Here is an 18615-nt window from a genome sequence, read left to right on the forward strand (position 1 = left end):
GACGGCGTGGGTTCGAATCCCAACTGAGATCGGACCCTCCCCTGTACGAGAGGACTGACTATCCATGTACAACAGGGAAACAAGTCTCGTAAGCCCTTAACGGGCAGGCATGACCAAACAATGTCGTTACGCCAAGAAGAAGAAGAAGAAGAAGTATACCTATATCCTTTTTCGTTAGAACAAAAAAACTTTTACAATATTTTACAACACGACGCATTCGGCATTCTGTTGATGTTTAATGCAGCATCTACGCTATGGTGTAAACAAATCGGATTTTCGCCATTGTTAGTAAATCCATGACCCACGAAGAAAGGAAACTTCAATATTACTGAATTTATCCGTACAGAATAGTATCCTAATAGTAAAATAAAATGTATAAAATACAGTATAAAATAATATTTGCTTAACTTATGATCATACAACACTTTAGAAAGAGTAGAGGTAGCGATTGAATAATGTAAATAGGAAAAGGACAAGAAATTGCACCGCGGGCAACAATTCAAAATGAGTAATGGCACAACTTCTGGGGTCCGTGACAGCCGGTTAGAAAATCGGGCCATAAGCGCCGGGGGTCACCACCTCAACGGGGTGGGTTCGAATCCCAAAAGAGACCGGGCCCTCCCCTGTACTAGAGGACTGACTATCCACGTACAACAGGGAAACAAGTCTCGTAAGCCCTTAACGGTCAGACATGACTAAGAGGTCGTTACGCCAAGAAGAAGAAGAAGAAGAAGAAGAAGAAGAAGAAGAAGAAGAAGAAAAAGAAGAAGAAGAAGAAGAAGAATGACATAACCTTGTGGTAACCTGTACGGCACTGAAAATGCTTCTAATAACATGGACGTTGTTCTTTTCAGTTTTAGTATTTTAGTATTTGATGGAAGAATTCATTTGCTTAGCGTATTGATGTAATGAACATGTGTTGATCGATGCCAAAAAATGTTGACATGATATTTATATAGACATTGGCCTTTATTTAAGCTGAAGCAAAGATTCTCTCGTGTTGTTTATTTACGTGCTCTTGCGATATATCACAACACACATTACCTAAATTAACCTATTCCCAATCCTCGTCCGTTCGCGAAGAATGTTGAGCACGAAGCAAATCATACGAATTTGTTGATTTATTTAATCATTGAACGTGAGCTCGGCACCTAATCCAAACAGTTTAAACCACTGGCATCTGTAGCTGTATTTTTCTTCCTTCAAACATCCACTAATTCAATATGTGTGAGTTGTTTAGACTCAGGGTAAAGCGAACGAATGAAATTACGGGCACAAAAAAGCAAGCAAAAAGTCAATCAGCTCGCGACGGTCGGGTCGTAAGGAAGGAACGAAGGTGTTGCTAGGTCATGAATTCATTATGAAGTATGTGAAACAGGTGCGCAGCAATGGCACGCATAATTGTCAACGCGAGGGACATCTTATCGAAATTTAAATTTTGCCTTTAGCTTCAAACTTCAGTGCGGAAAGGCGTTTAAAAAAAGGCAGTGCGGAATGGCGGGGGCTCCTATACGCCCTACGTTAAACAAACAGGTGATCTAGACGTGACATCATTGTTTGAAGCCATTTTGGTTTTGGAGCATTGTTTGGGCAGTGGGTCATGTTGCGCTAGCTGTTTGTTCTGTAAAAACCTAGTACCGAGGTCGCGTGCCATCTCCACGAGTCTGACGCAACCGACGAACGTTTGTGTAGAACGCGGCAAATATCATCCGAACAGCTTTTTCCGCCGAGGGGCCGAGATTTACTTCCTTGCCGTACCGTTGGCGAGCAAAGAAAACCAACCATGGTGAGCTGAGTGTGATGTATGAATATATGTGCACACAACAGACAGTCGGAGATCAGGGGTGTATGGTAGGATGGCCACGCGAAAGCGACGGTCCGTGACGCTGCTGCTGCTGCTTCACTTTACGGACTACGGTTTTTGTGTGTTCCGGATCGAATGCATCGTTGATTTCAAAAGACTTTTCCCTCGTAACGGGTGGCCGCCCGGGAGAGGCGTCCCGCGTACTTATCCGTCGATGCGGGCCGCTTTTCTGAGCTGGCGGTATCGAGAGTGTTCGTGTTTGTTAGATTGAAGATTTCTCAGAAGATCAGATCCCAATCCTGTACTATACCGACAGTGATGATTCTTTTTAAAATTAGGGAAAAGTGTGCAAATATACACTCCCTATTTTAAAAGTATCAATTTCTCCACACTTGAACCTTCGAAACACTTTATCCATGCCGAAAATCAATTCTGCTCAAACTAGAGGAGGTGCTGCATTATTAAGTAGTCGACAAATATCTCAGCAAATCGTGACAATGATGAAGAAATTGTGGAGTTTTATAGTTTTATAAACGTTATATTTCCTGGCAAGGCAATGTAAACTGATTATGAAAACCTCACTCAAAGACTAATTCTCAGAACGAGTCTTGAGTTATGTAATGGTATAGTGATTGAACTATCCTGATAATACCAAATTTAGGCATTTAGTAGTCCAATAAAATAAGAATGAGGTATGATTGTGGTGTATTTTGCTACAACTTGCCCTACTGCCTGCCTCAGAATCACAAAAGATTTTGTAACATTTAGTTTCAACACGGTCGAAAATGCTGAGTGTGGGTTGGCTCATTTAGTTTATACTTTTGTTTAAAAACTGCTAGAAACAAAAAAGCTCTTTGCCACCTAGGTACATAAGTTTGTCACCTTTCGTAAAATCGACTTCTTTAAACTGATTATCACTAATTTGTACAACTATCATCGTGGTTAATTGACTCTTCTAACTATAGACAAGGGGGTGCCCATGGCGCAGCGGTAGCGCGATGAAACACCACACCACAGGTATGGGATCGAATCTCGAGTCTGGCACCCCCCGGTATTACGAACGGCTGACCACCGATCTATAATATACCGACTTTTCGGTCACACAAACTCTCTTCGGAGAGAGGCCTTGTCCCACTAGGGGATGTCGTGCCACATAAAAAAAAAAAACTATAGACAAATTTATATATTATTGGACGATGAACTGCCGAAATCAATTGGACGATGTCTTGATGTAACAGGCAAAAGATTGTAATCTCTCGTCATGGTCCAGTAACAGTCCTCATTGTTTACTGGCACATGCTCGCGTTCTCCAGCGCAGAAGGTCACCCTTATGCCCCTTTTTTCGGGTCCATTTTCACGTTCACGATCACCTCAGGCGATCAACCTAGTGAGCATGGGCTCAACGGTGTTATTAAACGCTGGCACGTGCTTCCCGACAGGAAGACCCTTCAATCATACCTAACCCAAACACGACGTGGCGTCTGCTAAGCAACAAGTGTTTCGTCTCGTCCAATAAAGTTTACACTCCCGAGGGTTGCTTGAATCAAGGTAGAAAGTTTATAGCAATAGAATAGAATAATATTGTGGCATGGTTCAGTGTAAAGTATGTTTCTTTACTCTTTGAAAGAATATAGAATTGTGTCTCTTTTTAAATTAAGTAATTAGATATTTTTTTTATTTACAACACTACGTAAACTATTTACTCTCTTTTTCTCTTTTTGGTTTTGTGGTTAAAAGAGTTTTTTATATTGTTGAGCTATTTTTAATTTTTGTTCTTATAACCTTTTCTGTATTATGACTCATCTTGTTACTCTTCTCTGTTTCACTCAACGCATTCTATCTTAAGTTTTCATGTTTCCCTTTTTCTCAATTTCTCTCTATTCTTACTCTTGCTCCATATTCTCTTGCCGTGTGCTTAAATGTGTCTTGTAATTTGCTTATTTTTCTGATTTTTCCTTCTTGCCCCCACCTTTGCTTCTCTGCTACTCCTCCGGGGGAAAATGTGCAGTTGATGTGTGGCAGGAAAATTTTCCCTTCACTCCTTCCATACGGGCCTTCCCATCCTCGCTTCAAAGCAACACCGTCGGTTTGGGGTGTTGCGCGGGAGAAATTGTATACCATTTTTACCAGTTGCTTATTCCTCTTTTTTTTGTGAGCGAATCGCGTATGATTGCGACCGTCACTATCAACCGGAACGGTAGCGGGGGACGCCACGGGGATGGTGGCCGGGGGGCCGCTTGTCCGGAAGGAAGGAAGGAAGAAGTGCTACCGTGGCCGGGCCGTGGAAAGGGTGGAGGGAAAGAAAAGTCAAGTGTAGTGTTGGTGCGATGCTCGGACTTGGGCGGCCGTCTTTATCTGTGGGATGCGGCTTTGTAGCTTCTGCCTTCATGGCTGAGCTCACGACGATGATGAGGTGGACTGGTGCGGCTCACGGTGCTTGATTTCCGTCGGCGGGAAATATAAAACCCATACTTCACCCTCGGCCGTGCCTTACCAAACACAGCCGGTGGTGTCGCTGTGTTGGTGTGTCGGATAGTATGAAACCGTCGGCAAGAGTCTCCAATGGGGCCGCTTGGTGTTGCTTCCTGCGCCAGCCAGTTTCTTGTCGGAGTTCGTACGGATCAGTCCTACCGTGACCGTTTGCGTAAGTGGCGTTTATACTGGGTCGTTAAAAAGGGATTTTGCTGTTCTTGCGATCTGTGACTGTCGAACGATTCTAATCTACACAAATAAACCCCGTAAGAGGAGTTATAACAATCATAGTGCGTGATCCTTACCACTCGAAACGTCGATCGTTTGCTACTTCCCGACGACTTGAGGACGATTCCTCGGGGGTGGTATAGAACGTGAAGCTGGTGAAACTGGCAGTGATCATCTTTCTATAGTGTGCACTGGGTCGGCATCGCAATTTGGAAGACCGTGAGCCAACCGACCCCTCGTACCAGATCCTCCCCAGGTCCTTGCGAAATAAAGTGTGAAAAATAATATACAACCAATTCAGTCCACCGCGGCGACACGATCTTGCGGCCGCTTTCCTTCGGAGATTTCCCGATCTTTCGGTGGCAGAAATTTTGCACACCATGCGAATGCTGGCATACGCGTGAACGTTTGCCAGGAAAAGTTTAGGGGTCTCTCTTGGGAAAACAAACAAGTGGTGGTTGCCGTTGCACTGCACGTCGGGATGTACTAAAAATATCGGAGATTTGTGAAGCAACTTTACGGGGTACGCCGTCGGTGTTGGAATAGGCAGTTTAATTCGTAATTCTAGTATTTGTCCAGTTTGTTATCGTTTATAGTCAGTAAGTTTATTTTCAATTAAGAATTTTTTACGTGGTCTAATAGATTGCGTTTTCTTAAATTTAACATCGGTTTAGTGAATTTAAGTCAATATGCCTTTTCCAAACTATTATGATTGAAGTACATTTTCTAAGTAGTTTTACATTAAAATACCACGAAGATTTTGCTAGCGCATTTTTTTTAACGTACTGTGCATTTTTCTATTGAGGAAAAACTTGAGTAATCCTTTGAGTTCTGTGTGTGTGTGTGTGTGTTTATACTAGGCCTTGATTTGTGATGTTGTGTCGCCGTGCATAACGGGAAGCGGAAGTGAAAAAGAAAGCGAAAAGAGCAGCGGAGGAAAGGCAAGTGTCCTCGGACGGAGGGACGAAGATTGAACGTATAGTAAATAAAAGTTTCACGTTTCCCGAGGGTGCAGAGGTGATACCCCGGAGGGGGGGCTGGGACGAACATCATAAGGCGACCGAGCGTGATGGTTTATTGATGTGTTATTTTGGGAATGCCGAACACCGGACGTGGACTCAGTGAGCGAGCGCGCGCGAAAAACCGACCGCATCATCCGAGAGTTGTGCCATCATCAACATCACCATCATCACCATCACTGTCATCAACAACATCATCGTACCACGTGCGTCATTATGGTGTAGTCACAGCGTCGTAAAAGCAGAAGGAAATCAGAGTGCAAAGCCAGTATCGGTTGCCCGGAGCCAGGCCGGAACTGGTGGGGATCGACATATTTGTTAGTTGCTGGTGTCAACCGGAGTCCTTTCCTGGTCCGTTGTGTCGATACGCGCTAATTGGCACGATTGGTGAGAACACGGATTTAGTTGCGGGGGGAAAGAAACGATCCCGACGAGTGTAAACACACACACACACACAGAATATAACACCTCGAGCGCAAAACTCAGAGGAACGTCGCCCGGTGTTCGAGTAAACAAAATTAAACAAAATAAAACCATTAAAATACGCTATCGTAAGGGAGATTAGTGGTGTCCATCGGGTCTATCTCTAAGGTCTTCGCACTACAGGAGCGGTTAATGTGAGCGTGATCTGTTTTGTGTGTGTGTGTGTGTGCGTGTGTGTGCACGTGCGCGTGTGTTTGACATTAACGTCGGGTGCACAAACAGCCTATCATCTTCGTCGCAGGGTCGAGTTTCGTCCGCCCTGACATTGTCCCGCAGCGAAGGAAAACCGCCCAAGGAAAACCCTACCCGGCTAATCGGACGTAACGTTTATAGGATCACCGGGGATAACCGGACACGTCTCGACGATGGATAAACAGCGGGGACTTATTTTCGTAACCGGATTAACGCTTCTTTTCCTGCAAGGTAATTTTAACGCCGATGAAACCGACTTCACGCTCTAGGAATTCAGCGGATAGTTTCAGGGGTGAAAGGGCGAAAGCAACCTTACATTCCTTGGGAAGTGTGGATTTTTTTTTCAACAAATCGGGGGTGACTGAACCGACCAAGCCACGTCCGTGAAAAACTTATCGGTTTTTTTCTGATAGTTTTTTAATTAGACCTTGAACCACAAATTAATTTGTTTTCGACCAAAACGTGTCACAGCTGAATGTTGGTACGATAAATCAGAAAATGAGTTTCATGTATTTGGGAAAGCATATTGTATGGCTTATTTGCGTCATTTTTCAACCTTGAATTTTTTTTTTGTTTTATTTATCACATTTGTTCAGCTCAAGTTTATTGAATGTTTTCTTATTTCGATCTGAAGCATTGGAATGCCTCTGATGTGTTTTTAAAGAAGAAATCTAATACTTTTGGCGTTTATGCTCTGTTATGCAAAGTGATAAAAAGTTAGCTGTAGATAACACTAGACTAGATTGCAAACAACGTCCAATTTGACCGCGACGAAATTTACGACTTTAATATCTCGAAACGGCTGAATATTTAAACAAAGCTATTCTTTAAATCCATAGCTACATCTAAAACATTTCCTGTTCGATCAGTTCCCGAGAACCAGAGTGCTTTTTATCGGTCATTTTGACTGATTATTACACGTTATAGCTTCGCTGTTTTTTAGATTTTTCAAATCTGTAAAAGGGTACTTTTTAGTATGTTTATTGAATATTGTTGGCGTTATTTATTTTTGGATGGCCTCTCTATTATTCCGCTAGCTGCTGATGTGAAGCAAAACAGAGAACTTTATTTCTTTTATACATTTATTTTATTTTATTTTATACATTTATTAAAATAAATCCGTAAAAAGTGTGCGTATATTTATTGTATGATATAGATCCATAAAAATATACGAATCAACATTTAAATAATAAAAACGTGTTTTTGCAACTACACGACCTAAATTCGACCTCAAAGATCCATAGTCATGCTTATCGCATAACCCATCGAAACACTCGCGTGCGGAATAATGGAACAAAGCGCAAAACAGGAACCAATCTATGGAAAATTTAATTCACAACTTCAAGCGCCATAATTTGTGGCGCTATTTGTCATCTTAACAATATCAAATTATGTTTTACAGGTGACTTTATGTATGAACTTTTTAGCACACACTTTTTATTTTATATTTTGAAAATATAAAAGTTGAAAAAGAATTCAAATTCGGTTCATTTCGATCTTTTTTGCTTTACACCGACCTACAGGAATGACCAAGAGGTGTACCAAAAAATCAAAACTGCCAACCGATAACCAACAAATATACTTAAAAGTAGCCGTTTACGGATTTGAAATACCGCAGTTATAGCGTGGTAAAAGAGTGTTCAAAATGACAGCAAAAATGCATTTTGTCATGATTTCAAAGCAATGTATTCTAGTATGCAGAAAGATAAGTTCACCTCGGTTATGATGTTTGAAATTTATGTATGATAAACAGTTTTGTGTTTGTTTTCGTGTGTATTCAACAGCTTGTGATGGAAGCAACATTTAAGGGAATGCTAATTTTTGCATTGCAAAAAATTGGTTTAGAAGTATTCTTCGTAAATAGAAACAAGGCTCTGTTTCTCTCTACTTGGAATTTGTTAACCCATTTTCTCGTTACACATCTGGTATAAGTTAGTTTGATGCATGTTAGAAGGAAATTGTAATAATGTAACTGTAATGTAATGATTGTAACTCAAGCCGATGGCGATTTATAGTTTATGTTTATGAACATCCGAATGAAATACTCCGAATCCGAATGAAAAAAAAACGGTGTTGGAGCTCAAACGACTATTCAATGAGAGTTGGTTGCAAGTGCTAATTAGTTCAGCTATGGTTTTGTAGCTTGAATGTTGGCAAGTTCAACGGTGTGATAATTAACATTTACCTTTGAACATCTAGTTGTTCTGTTCACGTTGGAAGATTTTCCAGGATGAAGTCATGGTAGAACAATCGACCCGTGTCTTGTGTTGAGTAAAATGTTAAACAAAAAATCTATTTTTATCTTTCAACGTCACCTTTAAATTAGTCCCTCCACACGGGTACAACCGCAGAATATAATTTAATTTTCAAATTTGTAATTACATATTACATTTTATGAGAACTTATACAATAATCAATGGAACAATTCAAAGAACTGTTTGCATCAAGTTCGAATCATATATTGTCTTTTTTATTTATACTTATATACAAAAACTAGGACCAAAAAGAATAAAAAACTAAGATCCAATCAAAAGGTATCTTGGTGTTGCATTGACACATCAACGAAATCCCCGAAGGCTAAAATTAAAATATTTCACAACAATTTTCATACAAAACTATCAAATATTTATGCTAATTGCTTAACTTTTCCTTGAATTTGAATCACTTTATTTTTCCGGAATCGCTGTTGCAAAAAAAAAAAACCTAGTATAAATAACAGGTTACACGCTCCTGTCAAAGGCAAGATGAAATGTTTGCTCTGGAATAAACTTGAAGTCAATTTTGTCTTCATCTATGAGAAAAACCCTCTGATATACAGATTCCAAATCTGACCTGCCCTCAGAATCCTTCGATATGGTACGATGGTACGGAACGGATTTTGTTTCTACCTAAAAATAACACGCCAAAGTTGGTTTTGAACCCACGTTTAAGAGTAAGAAGTTATTTATTTGAACAATTTTCATACCTAGACTTGCTTAATGTTTCGTTGAAAGTTACATAAATATACATACGGATGCCATTTGGAGGCAAAATAGATTCCTTCACAATGTTAGTCCATTTGTTTGTCTTGTAAACAAACATACAACCATTAAATATTTTCCTCGAGTGTTGTTAGTTAAAATGTGCCACATTAAAGGCATATACATTTTTCGAAGAGCCACTATAGAATTCTAATTGTATACCATAAAAATAAATGCGGTTTACGAGAATCTTTGTACATTCGATGATTCTACTACTAAACCGAGCAATTTGACTGTGATCATAAAATTATGAAATAAATTATGCAAGAAACGGGCTACTTCTTTAAATGATTAACATAATTTCCATCATCACGTATGTTTATTTTTCATACTATTTCCATCCTCACGGAATTAAACGCGTTCAGCAAAAAGAAGTGGAAATTTTGCTCTATTTCTCGAAAAAAATTTGCACACACTTTTCACAAACTGCCCCCCCTGTTTTCTTGACTTTACATTTGCTGTAGAAGCGTGCGTTCTTCGAGTGTGTTTGACCGGAAGATGGTTTGGAATTGTCGTTTGCGAAGCTTATTTTTAGAAAATTCCCCGCACTGTGAACTGTGCTACGATCGGTAGATTCGCCCGATCAGGGCATGGAGAACTCCAACGGCATTGAGGCCTCCCTAAATGGCCTCTCGAAGCAGCTCAATTTATTCATTGGACTGGTATGCTGTTCACTCCCGATTCGAGACTACTTTTGCGACAAATGCGACTCCCACGAGGTAAATCGATTCCGCATGCACTCGTATTTGTAGATTGCATCGGGGATCTGGCAAATCTTGAGCCGCGCGATGCAGTCGGGTGGATGAGTTGCCCTTCGATCTAGGAAGTGATAAATTACCTTTGCTTCGCCAGCACTCCCGGTCATCATTGTTGGCAAACGTATATTTACATGTAACGCATTGCATGTAATTGCATGAGCCGAACCCATTTTTCTCGCCGAGCGCTTTTCCAATCGCCCCTTTTGCATCGGTACAAAGCCCGTGGAAAATTGTTCAAACGTGCCATAATAACTCATCGTCACCTTGAGGCGTTACGTAAAGTCGCTAAATGTTCCTGCCTCAGCTACACAAACTTAATGTTGTGTGTACTATTGCCTTTGTGTGCGAGTTGATGACTTTTCGAACAGAAGCAACAGATCCTCGGTATGGCCGTTGGAGAAGCGTTGGAAAACGATGTACACTTGAACACCGGCCAACGGCGTAGTCGTTTTCCCGTCAGAGCGACCGGAAAATTCGCTCAAACCATCTGCTAGCCAGTGATTGCTCACTTTTCCTTCGCCCTCGCTAAGTTCCCGCCGACCGCAAGGAAACGAGGGTTGGTCCGATCGGTAAAAACCAACCGTTCTACGTCAATCATTTTCGATGTGAAATTTATTACACTTTCCGTTTATCTTGCTGTCGTTGTAGGATTGAACATGTGGCCTGGATGTGCTGGAACATAATTAAAGAGGGTGTGCGTTCGCGTGACCTTAATATACCGACCGACGAAGGAGCGAATTGTTGCCGGAAGAAACCCCTTTGCCGTTCCATTAGCGATATTTTGCTCACTTCGCCCATTTTATGGTGTCATTTCCGTATCCACCTGCATTTGGCGCTGAATATTGTAGGCTGTAAAAATATCTTGCCCTTTTCTAGCCCGAGCTGGATATTTCTGAAGCGACGAATGCAGAGCACAAAATAGTACCTGAAGCGAAATGGAAACTGTTGGCCAACATTTGCTTCAAGCGTGTCTTTTTATGGCATCGTCCTAGTTTTAGATTTCCTCGTTAGCAATAAGCATCTGAATCATTGTATGAAACGGTCCACGAGCTGTTTGTTCTTATACGATAATTATAATCTATATTGATAAGAAAATTTAATTTTGAAACTCAAAATAGCTAAAATTTGCCTTCATGGAAGAAGATATATCATCTTAATGGAGCTACCTGGTCTTTTACTATCTTTCTTGTTAATGTTAATTGTTGACCAAATTTTTAACATTTGAATTCTGAAAATTTTGGAAAAATTTGATAAATAGGATATTCAATCTCATTCAACAGTGGATTTGATCTTGTTTGCGATTCGAACCCACGCTTTTGAGAGAGTAACACATTAATCTAACGATTATTGATTTATTCAAACGGTAATCCCTGTCGAGGGGAATGTTAAATTTTCATGAACCTAACGTCGAAACCATGTTTATTCCCCTTTTTGATGTGACGATACGGCGATATAATATTGAAAACGATTTCGATCGACCGTGTGTAATAATTTCTCTTTCTAAAGTTGTTGCGTACTCTTCTGCCACTACCTAGCGAAACTTTTCACTTCGTATCAACTCGACGTGTTATTGCGTTTGATTTATGGTTCGCTCGTAACACTCGGTTGATTATTTGTCCATCCATTAGTAGCTCTCTATCCGGATGTTGTTGGCTTGCTGAATAATACCGTTCGTAGGCACTCTTTTGGTGTCAGAGAGGGGGTAATGTTTTTACAACTATTCTAACCAAAGTTCACAGCTTGGCCAGTTGCGCGATGCTTACCGATTTGGTTTGAATAGTTGTTACGCTATTTTCGTCTGCTGCAGCGGCTCCGACTCAGTGTCAGTCTTCAAACCGGTTATGAGGCAACACATTTTTAATGGATATGAATTTCTAGACATACATCGTTAGGGATAGTTGTTGAATCATTTGACATGAGTTCTATTTGATTTATTATTGAAATTATGTCATTATGAAAATGCTATAATTGAGATCATTTATACATCAAATATTTTTCTAGAATAAGATACCGAGTATCTTTAGTTTTGTTTATTTAGAGTGTAAACTCAACGGACAGACAAAGTCCCAATGAGTAATTAAATCTATCTTAAACGCGACAAAACAAAATACATACTTCTTATACAAAATTTGGGTCCGTTGTCAGGCGCATCTTAAAAGTATTAATGTTATCACAAAAATTGAAGGCGTAGTAAGCTCTATTGAAAGTGTAGCTCATAGCGGTCATTGGAGCGAACTGGCCATAGCGCGTACTATTGGCGGTTGTTCTTAGGACTTCCGAGGTGCGGAGCTGTCTAGAGGGAGCATTAAAGTTAATTAGTTCCAGAAGATTGGGGGCGTCAATCTCACCCTGAATCAGTTTGCCAATAAAAAATCCTGGAAAAACTTACTCATTGTTTTTTCCACAATTTTTTTTTGAAGTGTAGGTGCTTTATAGATGGCGCGCAACATATTTGTTTATTCAACTGATTGGGATTTTTCAATTGACTATGATGTTTGAGCATATAAATCTATGGTAGGCCATTTAATTTACATGCTTTTTGACCACACTTGCTGTAGCCAGGCGATAGTTCTTTTCACTAGTGTCTGAGCTGAAGGATTACTAGAATCTTCCTCTAATGGTGCTGTGTTGCATCCTGTTCCTAGCCTCCACAGTATCATAGTGAAGCATATATTCCGTATTTTTCCGTGTATTACGACCCCCTTTTAGTTCAAGAATGTTAAAAGTTCGTTTAAGGGGGTCGTTATACACGGGTAGTAACTTTTCGATTCGATCATAGAGTGGAGGTTAAAACACGTATAACATTGTTACAACTGTAGAAAATTAGAAAAAAAATCAATTTGTTTCATAAACATTGAATATATTTTTTTGGAGGGTCGTTAACGGACGGAAAAATACGGTACTATGAGCATATAACTTTCGGTGTAGTTTCGTAGTATGGAAAAGATAATTGTACTAAAAACTTGAGTATTGCATATCTTTGTTTTCTTATTATTAATTTACGATTGATTATTGGAACTATCCAATCCATTTTCTTCATTACAAACTGCACATTTTCTAGCCAAAATAGATTGTTCAAGTATTGTTGCTACACCTAAACAATACTTGTATAATATGTAAATTACGTCCAATGTTTTTTTCATACACTTTTTTCATCGAGCTGTAGTGAATACGCCTTCTCTGCATATTTTAAAAATAATCTATGTACCGTAGATGTACCATATTTGGCGCAGTTAAGGAAATTCTGCATAAAAAAATTAATAACAAAAGCAATGTTCCGTCAAATCATACCATTTTTTGCACAGTGCTGGCCTAACTACCATAGAATATAAGAAAAATAAGTGAGAAACTCTTAAATTAATATTTCTTCATGTTTCAGAAACTCTTTGTGTGGTACATTATGTTCCTAACTTGGCGCACGATTTTTTCAATGTTCCTTATTTGGCGCGATGTGTTCCTAACTTGGCGCACTCAAAACAAATTGGATGTAGGTTCATGACATACAACAATTTTATTCAAAAGTCAACTTAAAACAATAGAAACACATTTGAACAGCAATTAAAAAATCAAATTGGCTTTTTTTGCCGGGGACTTTGGCTTATCTCGCGCAAATGAAACTATCTCTTCCCTAGCTTTTACAGTCTATCAAGAAAGTATCCGTACAGTCATCAATTTCAACTTTAAGCCTAGTTATCTCAGCGACTACGTGACCTAGGACAATTATTTAAACGACATCCCGTAGATAAACTTCTATTCTATCCAATGAGGTCTTAACATTTCAAAAAAGTTACTTGTAGGTCACTTTGCTCTAACGAAACCCCAAAAAAGGATCAAAATCGATGACAAAAAAGTATCCGTACATGACGAGTATTGATGATGTGCCATCCGTACATGATGTGCCAATATGGTGCAATCAATGCCACTTGCCTCAATAATAGCCTGTAAGTGCCAAGAAATAATTTCTACCAGTTTTCTTTTCGAAATATGCTGGAAATTTGACCCGATTCCATAATAGTTCTAAAGATGTCTACTAAGATCAGGATAATGTTCCGTTGATGGTAGATCTAGGCATCTTTCGACAAATGTTGTATAGAGATCGATTCCGGACACTTTTCGACTATCGTCAACACTTGTATGATCTCATAAAGTGGTCACTCTTGGACAATACATGACCTATTCTTAGGATCGTTATTTTACTCAGAGAGAACATTGTAGAACATCTAAACTTTTACCAAGGGTTGGCTTGTCCAAAGAATAAAATGGGCGAAGTAGACCATGTCCTACAGATGATTTATAATTAGTTCAATGTTTCCAGTTTGATTAATGGCCTCCGAGCACCATAACACATACTCTCAACTACTGTGTTTTATAGTTGGAACAACGTTGCTCATATTGATGATTGAGTTCGACGTTACGTCTCTATTGTTGTTCGTTTTTTTGGCCAAAATTGCTTAATTTTGTATGTATGAAGTCTGTATATAGTGTATAAAACACTGTGCCGACACGCCAATGGTATCAAAAGAAACGAAATCTTAGAAACGAATAATTTGCAACATACAATTATGCAATGTTATTGTTATTTCCAAAAATCCTTCTTAAGAGTTGTAATCCAAATCATATGATTGGTGATCTAGACACTTCGTTCGTCATGTTTGAGAACTCTAAGTATGGAGGACTTCATAGCTTTTCGAGCAATCACCCCCTCATAGCGATTGACTAACCACGAAAGATGTCTGTTTGCAGGGTTTAGTCTAGTTGTACCCTGGTTAATTCGACAAATTATAAGTTCCTGAGACTTAGCATGAGATTTGCCACAGAGTTCATCAACTTGCCATGTTAGGTTCCCTTGACATCACATGAAAAAGATAGCTCTCTATTGGTTGCAGCTGTATGCCAAGTTTCACTGGCCATTTCACGTTGAATGATGATATAAAATTGATGCCGCCATTCTTTTAGACCCTTAATAACTCGAAATAATAGCTAGGTTGATACTTTGACTACTAGAACCTCACCAAACCGGTGTTTTTGGTCAAGAAAGCCGGGTGTACGAATACTTTTTTGTCATCGATTTTGGGCCTTTTTTGGGGTTTCGTTAGAGCAAAGTGACCTACAAGTAACTTTTTTGAAATGTTAAGACCTCATTGGATAGAATAGAAGTTTATCTACGACATGTCGTTTAAATATTTGTGCTAGGTCACGTAGTCACTGAGATAACTAGGCTTAAAGTTGAAATTGATGACTGTACGGATACTTTCTTGTCAGACTGTATAATCTACATTCATCAAAGCCTTCTATGATTCAAAAATATCTAGCAGCGCAAACATTCATATTCTCCACGGAGAATAATTAGGAACATTGTGTGCCAAACTTGGCGCAAAATGTTGTCGCTTCAAATTAGCATAAATATCTCAAAAAGCACCGAATCTAACCACGATTCAGTGGAAATACTTACATTTTAACAGTTTCGGTTAAAAAAAACATTGATAATATTTGTTTTGCCTTTAAATTATTGGAAACAGTTGAACACACTCCTTAGCAGCGTTGCTAACGCGGGTAAAAAATGGCGCGCTTGTAGGATGGAATTTTTCATTTAATTAAATTTACATTCAATAACCAAAAATCAATCACATGTTTTGATGCGGAAGTATTGTACAAACATAAACAAATATTTGACTACATATTTTAGGCTGAAATGTTTTGGAAATAGTCTAATATCGAAGAAAATATTAGAAAGTGCGCCAAGTTTGGACCCGCGCCAAGTATGGTGCTTCTACGGTAGTTGCCATTCATTATTCAAATTTAATAAAAGATCAAAAGTTCCGCGATGAGGTGAAACACGTTTTTATGACTTTCTGAAAGAGCGTTTGTCTTTTTCTATGATAGATATTTGCCCTGTAGCAGCAGTTCCAGAATGTTCAAAATAGGCGGTTGCATAGGTGTAAACATATTCCTTATTTTAATAATAAAATTACCATGAACTTACGCAGGTATATTTAAAAACAGCCAACACCGCTTGTTGTTACCCAAATATGGTAAGCACAACGCTTTTAATTCCATAATGGTTTTTACAGCAAAAGAACATTGAAAAAATTAAGAGGAAAAATGATAAGGTGCTTAAACACCTTATAACACATTTCATTTGCTCCTGATAACTGATAATGGGCGAATTTGTCTGACTTTTATCTAGAAAGATAGGCTTCTCAACTTTCCAGATCTAAACCCAACTATTTTGATACTTGGTGCTATTAAATGTAAAAAAAACAGCAAAACGTGTCTATTTTCGCACAGGTCAATGCCGGATTCCCAATTTGAGAACAAATAGCGATGGAAGTCATGCTTGCCGCATAAATCGGGTTTGGAAAACATTGGAAGCTGTTAAAAATAAATAAAAACAGCATTAATAAAATAGTGCTATAATTGATTTGTAAAATATGGAAAAAATAAATCAATTCAGACTTAGTGTTATAAAATTACTGGTGCTTGAATTTGCAGGAGAATATATTGAATATCGTGTATAGTTGAAAGTCATTTGATATTATTATGTTTTTTAAACCAAAGTTATTAATGTTCCCTTCTGTTACATTGTTTTATATTGTACATTTCATTATTATGTTGTAATTCAATTAAACATGAATCTTGTTTTTCTTCGTTTTGTTTTTCAGTCGCTACCTGCCTTCAAATCAGCGACCTACGGGTACCGGCTTCCTTCATTGTGAATCGGGAAAATAGTGAAAGCAATCCACTAATCCTGGGCTGCGATTACGAAGTCGACGAAAGCGAAACGAAGGGTTTCGTGCTGAAATGGAAGCACAACGATCTGACGATCTACCAGTGGATCCCGACGAGGAACCCCGTTGTGTTTGTGAGTGAAGCTACTTTGACAACGGTGTAATTGTATTTATGAGTGATTGTGATTTTTTTTATTGGATCATTTCAGAGCTCTTTCAAAGGACACATTGACATAAACTACTCGGAGTCGGACGATCGGTTGCACAAATACAGCTCCCTGAAGATCATCAATCCCATGGCGAACTATACCGGAAACTACACCTGTCAGGTCCAAACGTACGCCGGTCTCGACACCAAGACGGCCCATCTGAACATCATCGTCCCCGAGACCGACTTTTCGTTGGGCTACCAGCGGGAAACCAATGGCAGCACGGTGGTGTTCTGCAATGTTGGAGAAATATATCCCCTGCCGGATGTTTCCTTGTTGTAAGTATGAAAATGACGGGATTGCTCTGAACATAGAAGCATAAAGATTTATTCCACTATTTGGATAATTTTTCAGCAATAGAACGGCATCTTAAAGGCCCTTCGTAATGAAAACTTTGCGTTGCGAAATAGCTTATTCTATTGTTTGAATCATTTCAGGATCGATGAACAAAAGGTATCGGACGTCGTTGTGAGCGAACAGGTTCAGGATTATACCGGTTACTACAACGTTAGTGTGCAGTACATACTGCCGGATCAGAACAAGAATATGGACATCGAGTGCGTGGTGACGATACCGACGACCGACTATAAGCTACAAACCAGTATGCCTTACGTTGGTAAGTCCGGCTCGAACTTTCACGTGTTTGATCATTTTCTGATTCCAATCCAAAATATTTCTTTCGCTTAGGTGGGGCCTTCCGTGTGAATGCGGCCATGCTCCAAGTGTTCGTGTTCACCATTACCACTGCAGTATTTGCGCGAATGCTGAGCATGTTCTAATAATGGCAGATAGAAGAAAGGCGCCGCTAGCCCTCTCTGGGACCCACCTTAAAGAATGCCTTTTAGCGTCAAGTAGATGAAACGTTTAGCCTAAATTTGTCTTCCCGTTACTTTCTCCCAAGCGATGCTACGACAGCGAGGACTGTTGCCATGTTGTTTTTCGCTCCTTGCAAGATCAACTGTTTACACTGTTCCATCTCATGGTACCGTCTAAGGATTGGCGATCCGTTCACGTCATGGGTCGTTTTGGTGATTTTTGCTTCTTATTGCGCTTATAGTATGTTTCGTCAAACGAAAAGCTGTGTGCCTTGGGCCGGTTGTTTTAGCACAACGAGATCCCGGAATGGAAGCGTGAATGCATGATTCAAATGTAAATGTATTTAAAGTATATTTTTAAAAAGTTTAAATTATTAACCTCTGTGGCACAAAACGGAACGTGGCCAAAAGAGCTATGTGAGCGGGAAAACCATTTGTTACAGCATAATTACGGTGAAATCTGGAATATAGGAATTAAGGAGAAAACCGTGTCATCGATCGGACTAGGTGTAAACGAATGCGACAGTACTGCGCTCGTGATGACAGATTGTGTTTGTAGTTAAATCTATTATCGTAATTACGACAGTGCGATGATAATTTTGTTGTACATTACATGTTACCGATTACAATAAACTAATCTATAACGAGACAAGAGTCATAAATTTGTATTTATTTCTCAGCCTATATATACCGCCTCAGCAATCCTCAGCGCCTTTGTCCCCTACTAGGCGCCTCCATTATGAAAGGCTATGCGTTGTATAACGTAATTTTTTTATTAATATACAGTGCGATGCAAATGTTTGGCCGCATTTATAAACTTTGTCGTGATCGTAACAGTTCGGTGCAACAAATCAAATATTATATGCATGCAGTAGTGAGATCCGTTG

General features: G+C 39.4%; 1 protein-coding gene across 1 annotated transcript; it reads left to right on the forward strand.

The window, feature by feature from the left end:
* Positions 1-6286: 6286 nt before the first annotated feature.
* Positions 6287-18380, forward strand: LOC131261488 (uncharacterized). Its single transcript, XM_058263534.1, has 5 exons — positions 6287-6429; positions 16639-16838; positions 16914-17191; positions 17351-17529; positions 17601-18380. Exons 1-5 carry the CDS (start codon positions 6372-6374, stop codon positions 17690-17692), a joined length of 807 nt encoding a protein of 268 aa, XP_058119517.1. The 5' UTR covers positions 6287-6371; the 3' UTR covers positions 17693-18380.
* The last annotated feature ends 235 nt before the right edge of the window (positions 18381-18615 follow it).

Source organism: Anopheles coustani, chromosome 3 (genome assembly GCF_943734705.1).
Source record: "Anopheles coustani chromosome 3, idAnoCousDA_361_x.2, whole genome shotgun sequence".
NCBI classification, from domain to species: domain Eukaryota; kingdom Metazoa; phylum Arthropoda; class Insecta; order Diptera; family Culicidae; genus Anopheles; species Anopheles coustani.

Excerpts from the sequence above, each read along its gene's own strand:
- LOC131261488 (XM_058263534.1), top strand. The coding sequence starts at position 6,372 with ATGGATAAACAGCGGGGACTTATTTTCGTAACCGGATTAACGCTTCTT. Across the intron at positions 6,430-16,638 it reads AACGCTTCTTTTCCTGCAAG|TCGCTACCTGCCTTCAAATC; the intron begins GTAATTTTAACG and ends TTTGTTTTTCAG. Across the intron at positions 17,530-17,600 it reads AACCAGTATGCCTTACGTTG|GTGGGGCCTTCCGTGTGAAT; the intron begins GTAAGTCCGGCT and ends TCTTTCGCTTAG.